This window comes from Diabrotica undecimpunctata, chromosome 7, assembly GCF_040954645.1.
Source record: "Diabrotica undecimpunctata isolate CICGRU chromosome 7, icDiaUnde3, whole genome shotgun sequence".
NCBI classification, from domain to species: domain Eukaryota; kingdom Metazoa; phylum Arthropoda; class Insecta; order Coleoptera; family Chrysomelidae; genus Diabrotica; species Diabrotica undecimpunctata.
In genome coordinates, this window is record NC_092809.1 from 62,849,149 (window position 1) to 62,861,856 (window position 12,708).

Genomic DNA, 12,708 nt, shown 5'->3' on the forward strand with positions numbered 1-12,708 from the left:
AACGCGCTCAAAGTTAAAGTCATCGATGATGATGTTCTGACCGATTCTGTCTCTGCTTTGGTTATTGCGGCTTATATACATATATTTCGTCTTGTTTTCGTTGATTTGGAGCCCCATCTTCTGTGCTTCCTTCTCGAACCTCACAAAAGCCTCCTTCATCCTTAATCGTGTGTTTCCTATTAGATCGATATCGTCTACAAATGCCAGTAGTAAGTTTGGTCCTTCTCGATGAAATACTGTATTCGGTTTTTCGATTCTTGCACTTCTGATTATGTGTTCCAGAGCTAAGTTGAAGAGTTGTGGTGAAAGTGCATCTCCCTGTTTTAGTCCATTGTTTATTTCAAATGTCTCCTAGAATTGTTGTCCAACTCTCACCTTACATCGTAACCGTTCCATACACATCCTTATCAACCTGACTAGTTTTTTTGGAAAGCCAAGTTCCTGCATCGCTGTCCACAGCCTCCTGGCCCTGCATACTCTATCAAATGCTTGTTTAAAATCTATGAACATCTGATGAAGCTCACGATCAAACTCCCAGCATTTTTCCATTATCCGTTTTATTGTGAATACCTGGTCAATGGTAGAGCGGCCCGGTCTAAATCCGCATTGATAATCTCCAACTATTCCTTCTGTGTATGTTTTGGTTCTTTCTAGCAGGATGTTTGCAATTATTTTGTAGGTGGTGTTTAGGAGTGTTGTTCCCCGGTAGTTAGTACATTGCTTTTTGTTTCCTTTTTGTGTATTGGTACAATAACCCCTTCTTTCCTTTCATCTGGCATTGTTTCTTCTCGCCAAATGTCTTGAATTAGCTTGTATACGGAACTGTACAACGCTTCTCCTCCATGTTTTAAGCACTCTGCGGGTATACCATCGCTACCTGGTGTCTTATTGTTTTTAAGTTTTTTAATTGCCTGTATTACTTCTTCTTATGTCGGGTATTCGTCTTCTATTTCAGCTGTATGTACCTCTATGTTTAATGTATTTCTTCTAGATTGGTTGTTCAATAGTTGATAGAAGTATTCATTCCAGGTTTTTAGGATTTCCTTGTCATCAGTGATAAGCTGCCCGCTGTCGTTTTGAAGGAAGTTTCCTGTTCTTGCTTGTTACCCGGCCTTGATATCTGAAACTCCTTTGAGGAAGTGTCTCGCTTGTTTGTTCTTTCTTTTTTCTTCTATATCTCTGATTATTTGTTCCTGATACTTCCTCTTCTTCCTTTTCATTAGTTTTCTTGTCTCTGTTCTTCTTTGTCTATATATTTCATTGTTGTTGTGTGAGGGGTTTTGTAGCATGTTCTTTCTAGCCATATTTCTTACTGTTATGGAGTTCAGGCATTCATCATCGAACCATTTTTTTTTGTTGTTTTTTTTTGTATCCTAGTATTTCATCTGATACGCTTGTCAGAGCTAATTTGATATTTTTCCACGCTGAGTCTATGTTGTTATAGTCTTCTGTCTGTGTTAGAGCGATTTTTATAGCCTTTTGAAATTTCTGTTCTGTCTCCTTATTACGTAGAACTTCGGTATTCCATAATTCTACTGGCCCACTTTCCCCTACATCATATGGATGTGACTTATTTACGTCCATGGGACGCCCATCCGGAGACGTCCATGATGTCTTTTGACGAATAACATCACGTCCATCGGCCGTTTTGCGCTACCTTGGACGTACAATATTAACTTCACTCGATAACTCTTTATCGCATTCCTGCATTAAACCATCGATATCACTACACTCACATACTACACCTACATGCGCTTTCGCAACTCATTAAGACCGAAACCTGTCGCGTTAACAACCCAAATTACGTATTAATCATTTAACTTTCATTAAACAATCAAATCTAGCTCGCTGTAACTGGAACTGTGATTTTTCAGACCTTAAGAATGTATTATTGTCTACATTAGTGTATATTAGTATGTATTGGTGGCTTATCAATAAGTTTCTTGTTATTCAATATGTATTAGTAATGTGAAAATAATGAGCTGAAGTGTGTTACACAATCGTTTTGGCCAGTAAATTGTTAAGTACATTTTAAAAGTATCCACCTTAAAATTAAAATTCTATCTTTTCGTAGCGACATCTACTATCGAAAAGCATAAACAAAACAGAATGATAAATAGTTGCCTGTTTGACATTTCAAGGCTTGCCTAGCCATGTTTAACAAATTGGAAATTGACAATTGGTTTTAAAATGGGTATCTGAGAATCTGAGGATGGGTTTATGTGTGTGTATTTTTTCAAAACGTTAATATGAGATTCCTAGGTGTGTCTTAGTGTTCCCAAAATACAATTACAAATACCCTAATAAATGAGACTATGTCGTGGTTTTATGTTTACACTCGGTTCCAGTGCCTCCGCGTAAAAATTAGTTAATAAAAAGTGTTGCACCTTAATGAGGGTTAGAAGTAAATCGGTGATCAAATAAAATAATTCAAAATGTGGAATATGATGTGTGATGTGATGCCGACTATCTCGGAAGACAGTATTAGTCAAAGAGGTTCGCAGTTTTCAGGCGAAGATGCAAATTTCGAGCAGCTTATGGTGTCCATGCTCGACGAAAGGGACAAGTTAATGGACAGTTTGAGGGAAACACAAGAAAGATTAGGGGAGACTGAGCTTAAATTGCAAGATACTGAAAAAGAAAGGGATTCTTTGCACAGGCAAATAGCGGCAAATCTCCCACAGGTAAGAATTGACAATTTTCCTCTTGTCATATTCTGTCTTTTCTCTATATTCTCATTTGTGAGCTTTATTGATTCATCCCGTAAAAAATTTCTTACTTTTCGCTTTTATTTATTTATAACTACTTAAAGTTGCGTTTTACCTAATTTCTATTCTTTAATTGACCAATTATAAGTTCTCATTAACAATTTAATTATTGACAATTTAGCTACTTCATGTCAATGTTTATCAATTTTATTTTTCTATAGATATCTCTTAATAGAGCATTTCCTCCTAAAACATTAAGTTTCACGTTTCTAAGAATACTTAAACGTGTATAATATTGAATATAATAATAATTTTTGACATATGATATTTAGGATTTACAATTATTGCAGATTCATCTACAAGAATTTTGGATTAAGTAAGCAGAACCCCTAACATAAAAATTACTTATCCTTTATTAAATATTATGGATTTGTATACCAGGTTTCTTTTATAGTAATCTATATAAAAAAATAATGTAGAATAATATTATCTTGAGCCTCTAATAGCCCACAGACATCTTTGTAGTCCTTAGATACCTGTAAATGTTTCATCTTATCTTAAAGAATGCAATTTAATTGTTCTTTAGTGTGTTCTCCTCTCATCTTCATTTTTATTCATATTTCTACCTATACAAGAATCATCAAGGATCATTCTAAATTTCTATGCTTATATTTTTAATGTATTTTGTATGTACTATACATGTTTTACATTATTTATAAGATAGACACTATGTGGGTTGGAAATAATTTTGTAGGCATTTTTGTGTTATTTCAGTGTTTATCACCTATATTGTGAGTTTGTGCCAAAAGCTGTTGCTAGAACTCTTCAAAAAGTTATGGAATCAGTAGATCTTTGAGGGGACTTAAAACAGTATTACAGTTTACCTCCAATAATATTCAAAAGACTTACATATAAATCTAGAGTGGAAATAGACACAATTTAATATTCTATTTTTCAGTTAACAAGTGCTTTCATATGCTTCTTTTGCTCCAGCCACAGGCTGGCAACTACTTAAATTATTAATGACACAAATGTAATATATATCGACACAGCAATGACGAAAGGCTGACTTTTTAAGGGCATGCTTGTATTTGTTAAAATAAATTATGTTTTCCAAAAATACAGCTATATAACTTCTTCTCTTGTCAGGTCTCTTCTAAAGTATGAATCAGTTATTCAGTCTCCCATCTTTGGTTAAACTGACAAAAACCAGTCAGAGAGAGTTTAATATATATTTTTTATATTTGATACCTTTAAACTTAACATCATTGTGTGGTGTGCTTGATTTTTAAGCTGATTAGTAGTATGAAAGGCACTTACAGAAAATTAAATTAAAATCTCCTATTTGCAATTGAGAAATCATTTGCTTTTCATTCCTTTTCACTTAACAATTTGTGGCTTGTACTCTTTCTCTTATTGTAGAACTTTAAAGTGTGTTAAATCAGCCTAACATATTTGGATTCATTACGTAAATATGTTTTTTCTGCAATGATTTCTTTTTATTTATTTATTTATTTCAAGGGTAGAACCATTTACAATAAAATACAACAAATAGTGTAAAGATCATGTAGAATAAACATCAAAACAATAACAAACAAACAATTAAACAGTAAAAATTTGTACATTAAAACAGTATATCAAATCACAAAAGTTAAAAAATATCACATATCTAGATTCATAATTAGAGTATTAAGTTCCCTTTTAAAAACATTAATGTTTGGACAGAATTTTAAACAAAAATAACATATCAGCTCTCAACCTGTGTTTCTTCAATGTAGCAATGTTAAATTGAGACACTATTACAGAATAATCAATGAAATAATTTTCAGTATCTCTTATATTAATATGTGCTTTAAAAGCTAAAGATCTTAGAAACCTCCTCTGAACGCTCTCCAATCCATCAATGTAGACTTGATGAAATGGGGACCAAACAACAGAGCAGTATTCAAGACCTGAGTGTACCAGAGAGCAATACAATAATTTGAATACAGTAGGTGAGAGATTATGACTGTTACGATAAATAAAACCAAGATTACGAAATCCTTAATTTTAAGAAAATGGCTTCTAAATGTCAATGCCCAATCCAATAATACACCCAAATCTCTAATCTCAGTAACTGAATCCAAGAGTACATCATTAAGAACATATCTGTTAACTACTAGATTATTTATATGACCAAATGAAATACTGAACTTTTAGTTGTAGTAGTAATTTTTGAATTAAAAAAGTGTATTATGAAAGAAAACTGTGAATGACTTTGCTGATAGTAGGCATATGTAACCTAACTCGAAATTTGTACATATTAAGGTGGTTTAAGGGATTGTTATAGATAAGTAATTTCCACAATGCAGTAATTTAGTAAAAAAAAGCTGCACAGTTATCTAACAAATGAAAAGACTACCATATTCCATTTGTTTTATCATATCTTTAATGGAATTATTACCTCTACAAGTGTCCTAACAATACAAGACTTAAGTAAATAATCCCATTGTGTTTATATTGTTTTGATACCTGTTTCAGATAATAATCCCATACAAATAGAAATACCTTTATGAGCACCCTTGGATAAATTGTTTAAAATAATTTAGTATCTATAGTATCACTTTTTCATCTTCTGATTGGTATGACTAAGTACTAGTACTTATATAAGAAATAACTAAAATTTTCCTCCTCAATTTGAACATACATAATATTTACCATCACTCATTGTCAGTTTTTACATTTACTGGGAGATCCTTTAAATCTCATGTCTGTAAAGTTGCATATCCATTTTATAAGGCTGAATTCAGACCAACACTATAATTTACTGCTAATTTGTTATGGAAAGAAAAAATTTATTGCTGTAGCTGTTTCCAAGAAACAGTGAGTATCCTAACTTTATGGAAAAGCTATACCTGAGCAAGGAAAAGGGTAAAGGGCCCATCTTGACGGCATATTTTATTGCTAATTAATTGCTGTTGATTGGTATATTAGCCAATCCCGAAAAGCTACCCCATCATCCCATAACTCAAAACACACCCCTGGAAAACTAATATATCAGCCAAAAAGCAAACCGCAAGGAATTGATTGCTAATTTATTGCTGAATTTTTATGCCGAGAAACAAAATTTATTACTGCAACTGTTTTTGAGAAATAATGATTATAATATTTCCCTTAAGCTGCAATATTAATATAATGTCAATAATGACAACCAAGCAAATGTCACTGCAAATGTAAATAATAACAATGTTCTTATTCCTATCCAAAAAGAAAATAAAGACGAATGGACAAAAGTTGTAAGGAAAAGTTCTAAAACCAGTCGAGAAACTTTTAAGAAACTCGAGAATAAAAGAACCCAGCCATTGTTTGGAACTAACAAAAATCATGGCAATCTACAACTCGTCGGGTTAGTGCTTATTTGTTCCATACCACATTTTCTACTTTTTCGGGTTAGAAGTTGTAATGAAACATTGCCAACATAATAATGTATGTAATTTGGCCCTGATAACTCTAACAGCCAAGACTGTTCTGTAATACCTTTGTAACTTTGTGCCATATGATTATTTTATGGGTTATTTCAGTGCTTAAGTGTTCCATATGCAAAGGCCAATAGGAAGCCAGTATTTCACACGCGCATTCGATGCCTCGGTGCTTGTTTGTGCCATGCCAGTGTTATATGCAGTGAGTTGAGGTTAACGTGTCTTACTTCTTGTATGGTGGCGACTGAATGTGATAAATAAAAGTATAAAACGGATAACATAAAATAAAAGTATAACAGTGATTCAAGTTCAACTTCTTTTGATGGAAACAGACAAAATACAGAGAGTTCTACAAAAATGGTATCATAATGTGCCGAAAAATGTACAGAAGAAAGCTCAGCAGAAAATAACATGGAAAATCCAGATGTCCAAGCAAGCAACAAGAAGACTTCTAAAAAAACAAGAAAGCGATTGAGAAATCCTGAGAACTGGACTAGAAATGTGAAAAAAGTTCAGCGAGAACATGTGGATTTGATATTCCAAGGCAATGTCAATCCAAGTGTTTGAAAACTTGTACCTATCAATGGATAGAAGGTTATATTTAAAAACTTTTGGCAACTAAGTGATAGCCAAAAAGACGCATTTTATTCAAAATTTGTAAAAAAAATTCACCAAAACGAAGGTATGTGAAAAGAGAAAATATTTCGGACTGCCAGAAACAAAATTCGTTTCATTATTACCTTGAGGTTTTAAATAAGCAAATTAGAGTATGTAGGGAATTTTTTTAACTACTTTAAACATTAGTAAACAGAGAATTTATTATATCTTTAAAAAACACTATAAGGATAACTCAGGGATTGCTCGGACTCCTTTGAAAGGAAAATACGTAAAGAAAGTCTTACCATTGGAAGCTGTAGATGGGGTACGAAAACATATTGAGCCATTCCCCCATATAGAGATTCATTACTGTCGATCAGATCGTGTTAGATTGTATTTAGATCCGTGTCTCTTTATTGAAAAAATGTATCGACTATACCTAGAAAGTGACTTCAGTAATTTTCCTGTTAAATCACATAAGTATAGAGAAATTTTTACAAGAGAATAAAATTTGGTTTTTTTCTACCAAAAAAGGATAGATGTGCTATCTGCGAGAAATACAAATTAATTGAAAATAAAACTAAAGAAAATAAAAAACAATATGATTTTCACATAAAAAATAAAATCGAAGGAAAAATAGAAAGAGACTTTGATAAAAACTCCTACAAATTTGACCAGTCTACTGCTGTTTTATGCTTTGATATGCAAAATGTTTTTGCTCTACCAAAAGTTGAAGTGTCAAATTTTTTTTATAAAAAAAAGTTTTCAGTATATAATTTAACTGTTCACTGCTCCACAGGTAAAATTACCTACTGTGCTCTATTGGATGAAGCCATTTCAGGCCGTAATGGTAATCACATTGCCAGTGCTCTTATAAAACTATTAAACACAATTTCAGAAACAAATCCTAATGTAAATAAGATTATATTATGGTCGGATTCTTGTGACCCCAAAATCGCAATTCACACAATGACATGGTCTTAGCTATAAAGTATTTCTTACATATCAATAATCGCATTAATACAGTTGAACAAAAATTTTCAGAGGCCGGACATAGTTTAATTCAAGAAATCGACGCTGTTCACAGTAAAATAGAAAAGTATTTAAAACATAGGACAATATACAGCACTGTTTCACTCTTAAGACACCTCGTAAATATACCCCCCTGTAAAGCACCTTTCAAGGTGCTGCAACTAAAAAAAGAATATTTTTTAAATTTTCATACAGTAAGCCAAACTCTAAATTTTAAAGATCTGCCTTTTACTAAAGTTAACCAAATTAACTATAAAAAAGATGACCCCTTGCATATTAGTTTTAAATAATGTGATTTTAATAAAAATGATAATGTTACTTTTATTAGAATTAATAAACATAAGACACGCGGCTCTGCTAAAAAACAGGGCAAAAACGATCATAATATTATTATTATTAAAAAAATAAAGCATATCGTGTCCATGTTTGCCTACATGCCTGAGTTTGACAAAATATTGTACAGAACAATATTTTCTTCACTAAATAAATGATTTTATTTCTTCCAACTGCAGTTATTTGTTTCAATTACGTTATGAGTAGATACCTACGAAGAATATTTAACTTTTATTTACTGTTTGTTTCACATACACATGTTTTAATTATTAATAAATTTTAAAAGCAAAAAGGAGTTTTCTTTTTGATGTACCCTTGTATTTTTTTAAAGTTGCAGTAATATAAGATTAGAAATAATGAAATAAACTGTGATCTAACTGTAGAATGATACATATAAGATACATAGAAACGCAAACCAAAATATTTTACTTAAAACATTATAAAATAATTCAGTTTTGTACTTCATTGCATATGGAACAAATGTGCAAATTCCTGTACTAATTTTACTTTTTGTTCCATAAGCAAAGGTTTTTATTTTTTTTTTAAATTTAAAAAAGTCAGTACAAATTTGAAGGCATAATCCAACACATCATTTTAAATATTTTTTTTAGAATTAGCATCATTTTCCTGAGTTTTAAAATAAACAAGTAAATATTACCAAAATATTTAAATGTAAATATCTCAAAATGAGAATTTGGCATATGGAACAAATAAGTACTAGCCCGACGAACTAGCACAGAAAAAGCAATGGGTTTTTGTGTCTAGCCTGGCCCCAAAAACTGAAGCAAAGGATATCCTTAAGTTTTTAGAGGATAATAACACAATAGGATGCACATGCGAAAATATGATTACAACAACCAAGCAAGTAGGCTCCTTTAAATTGAGTGTTGTTATGGGGAAAATTAACCAAATCATGGACCCTGAGCTGTGTCCTGAGGGAGTAAGATTCAATTTTTTTCAGAATCTTCAAGTTCTACTAAACAACAGGATTCCACATTCAAAGTGAACTCTTCAGAACAGGTATCCTCACAACTGCTAAAAAAGTGGATCTAACTGTTTTCCACTTAAACATACAATCACTCAGAACCAAAATAGGCATATTAGAAGCATGCACTGTAGACATAAATGTGGACATCTTTTGTATTACTGAACACTGGCTAACATTGCTATAGCTTTGTGCCCTCCAAATAAAAATTTGGCAGGACCCTGGTCTACCTGGCCTTTCGGCATACGACCGTTAGCGCATCCACTGCCCCTACGAGTCCGACACCAAAATGAAGGTGGCACGACACGTACGCGTACGCATCGTGGGACTCCACCTCCCCCGTAGTACCTGTGTTGCGATTACCTCACCCATCCGTTATCCCCTCCCACAGGCGGACAGGTGACGCAGGCAGAGGAATTTCCACCTCGCACGTAGACAGGTCGCCGCCGAGGATCTCTCCTCTACCTCTCTTAAATCTCTAGGCTGGTACGTGCCGGGGCACCGACACCACGATTGGTGGTGTAAGGGCAAAAGAGGTGTGTATGGGTCCAGCTCGTTCAACCTCGCCTGGTTCTCTTGGAATGAGAGTAGAGTGGTCCCGAGAGTCTCGTCTCGGATACTAGGAATGTAGACCGGTGACCGTGACGCCTAAACGTCTCGAGTGCGTTTCTACAAACCCGACACCTCAAGCGACGGCTCTCCACCTCTCGATTCCTACCCATTGGTCGCCTCTTACGACAGGCAGGGCCTTCTTGCCTCGGCTGTATTCTTATCTCCGCGAGCCGAACGGAGAACACTGGCTAACAGAGGAGGAAATCTATACAGTCTCAATTGAAGGTCTCTACTCTAATGACTCATTTTTAATTGATTTTTATATATTGTTGTCTTAAAGATTTTAACCTGATTGTGGTAGCTATCAGATAGATAGGTATGTAGATGATACATAGATATGCTGTGACCCCTCTGGTACCTTTTTAGAATCCATAGAGGGGGTACTAAGTACACTTAACCCACTCAAGCAAATACTTGTTGCTGGGGATTTCAATGTTGACTTTCTAACTGAAAATACATCTGCTCGTAAGCTCCAAGATGTTTTTGACAGCTTTAATCTGGTTAAAACTATATATAAAACTATAAAACTTATATATATATATATATATATATATATATATATATATATATATATATATATATATATATATTCCACCTAGAGGCAATAACTGCATTGACAATGTTTGGATCTCGAGTGATGCTCTCATGGACGTAACGTCCATGGATGCTCCACTTGACTGAGGTGATTTATGTGGGATTTTCGGATCACAGGGGGCAAATTGTTAGGTTTGAAACTGAGAAAATGGCTATAAGTTACAAAGAAAAACCAAGGCTTATTCGACCTATAATTGAAAAAGGTAAACATTTATTTTATAATTGGTTGTCTAGCATATACTGGAGGTTTGTTTCTGACAATAACACCTCTATAAATAAGTTTAACGAGTTTATGGGCATTCTTAAATCATGTTTCTCAGAATCCTTTCTTCAAAAAGTCTATAAAGTAAGGTTAGACCAAGCTGGGCAAATTACATGGGGTCCTCAAACAAACTAAGAGCAGTGAGAGAACATGTCAATTTTTTTAGTGAGTAAATTGTCTGATAACCTAAAGGATCTTCCCAATACTCAGTTTAAAAATAAAATTAAGGAAATTTTAATAAAAAATTTATTTTATAGTAGTGAAGAATATCTTACATTTCAATTTTAAACTATTTTAACTCAATCTTATATGTATTTTTTTTTGTAATTAGAATTTAAGATTTTTTAATAGAACTATTGTTCTGCTTTTATTTTGACTTCTGTTAGACTACTGGCAAAATTACATCAATAAATGAAATTAAATTTTAATAATATGACAGCTACTAAATATAGTCCATATTTTATTGCTAAATTTTTGCCAATTTAAAGTACCCCTCACACTACCTATCTCACTCCCTTCACAAAAAATAGCAATAAACTAGTTTTAAGATAAGTACACATATGCGTCTATGTAGTTCTGCCTTTTATTAATTTATTATCTTCCGAGAAACAATAATACTAATTTTTATGTTTTGGAAAAGGGCGAAGCAATAAAAAGCATTGTTGGCATTGAACTTCATCAATAAATTAATTACTAAATACATCAGTTTTCCCGAAAAGCATAAAATTGATCATAAGTAAATAAGTATCTAATAACCAGTAGCGTATCAACCTCAACAGTGGTAAAACATATTTACAGTGATTGAGCTTGTATACACATGTACCTAGTATTCCCTATAGTTTGTGTGAATAAATATATGTGATCACTTTGGTAATAACTAACATAGATTGTAGTATACTTCACGCTTTTCAAAAACCTGTAACCCTTTTCGTTTCCGAGATATACATAGATATGGCTATGCTAGCTTTACCTTAAAGTTAGCACTTTACTTTATATTATCAGATATATTTTATCTAATATTTTTTACATATATTTAAATATTTTTAAACATATAGTTTTTCAAATCTTGAAATTCATCATGAATATTAAATTTTATTTTTAGATATTCAAACTAAAATTGTTGCTAATAAGAAATAAACCCTATTTACTCACTTTCTTGACAACATATTTGTTTTTCTTTGTTTTAAAGTTTTAAAATATCATAAATTTACTGTATGTAATCTTTTAAATCTAGAGGATTTCTCAAACTGATAGCTTGATATCTTTGTTATCATAGAAATAAAAATATACCGTGTAACTTGCATTCCAAATTTTTTAACTATTTTGGACTGCTATACAGCTTGTCACATAGATAAGCCTTTATAGAGTTTGTACAAGCAACTTACCTACCACACATGGCATATTTTGTACAACCCTTGTCTTAGCTGATTACATAGCTCTTTTCACTATTGACAGAAATCTAACCATGATTAAAATGGAGCATTCCATTTGATCACACAAAAATTGAGGCTATAATATTCAGAAGACTGCACCAATGGATACATATCTAACCCTTTATAGAACAAGTACACTCAACACTAAGAACAAAATTAGAAACACTCTAGATAGGATTAGAATACAAGCCAGCTTCATCCTATGTTAAGTAAAACATTTGCAACTACATGCTTTATAACTCTCCTACACACTTATAAAAGTATTGTAAGACTGATTATTGGATACTGAGATCCTCTGTATATGCTACTTAAACACAGACAGGGGAACGCAGAGAAGAATCCTTTATCAAATCTCTGAAGAGTTAACTAACTACCTGGTCTGGTATTGATTCCATTTGCAAACAAATAAATTTTATTAAAAGGAGATATGTTTTGCAAAACAAATCCTTACCTAATTTTAGGGCTCTAAATGCATGTCGCCTTAAAGGACTAATTCACGACAATTTCCCAAACTCATGGTTTCATTCCATCCCCCATGTTTACTGAGTTCTGTAGGCAAGTACTTTGACATTGTCAGAAATACTCCTTACAAGTACCTCTTATGGTTATCTGTTGTTTTCCCGATCATGTTGCACAATGATACCTGTTTGATACTCCACACATTTGATAGAATAAATTTACCAATGTCCACATT

At 32.8% G+C, this 12,708-nt stretch overlaps 1 protein-coding gene across 4 annotated transcripts in view; it reads left to right on the plus strand.

Moving 5' to 3' along the window:
* Positions 1-2,174: 2,174 nt before the first annotated feature.
* Positions 2,175-12,708, plus strand: part of Liprin-alpha (PTPRF interacting protein alpha) — a 134,270-nt gene continuing 123,736 nt past the window's right edge. For all 4 annotated transcript variants that reach the window (XM_072537468.1, XM_072537469.1, XM_072537471.1 and 1 more), the window contains exon 1: positions 2,175-2,684. In XM_072537468.1, coding sequence (XP_072393569.1) covers positions 2,436-2,684 — 249 coding nt within the window. In that variant the 5' untranslated portion in view covers positions 2,175-2,435. The remainder of the gene's footprint in view (positions 2,685-12,708) is intronic.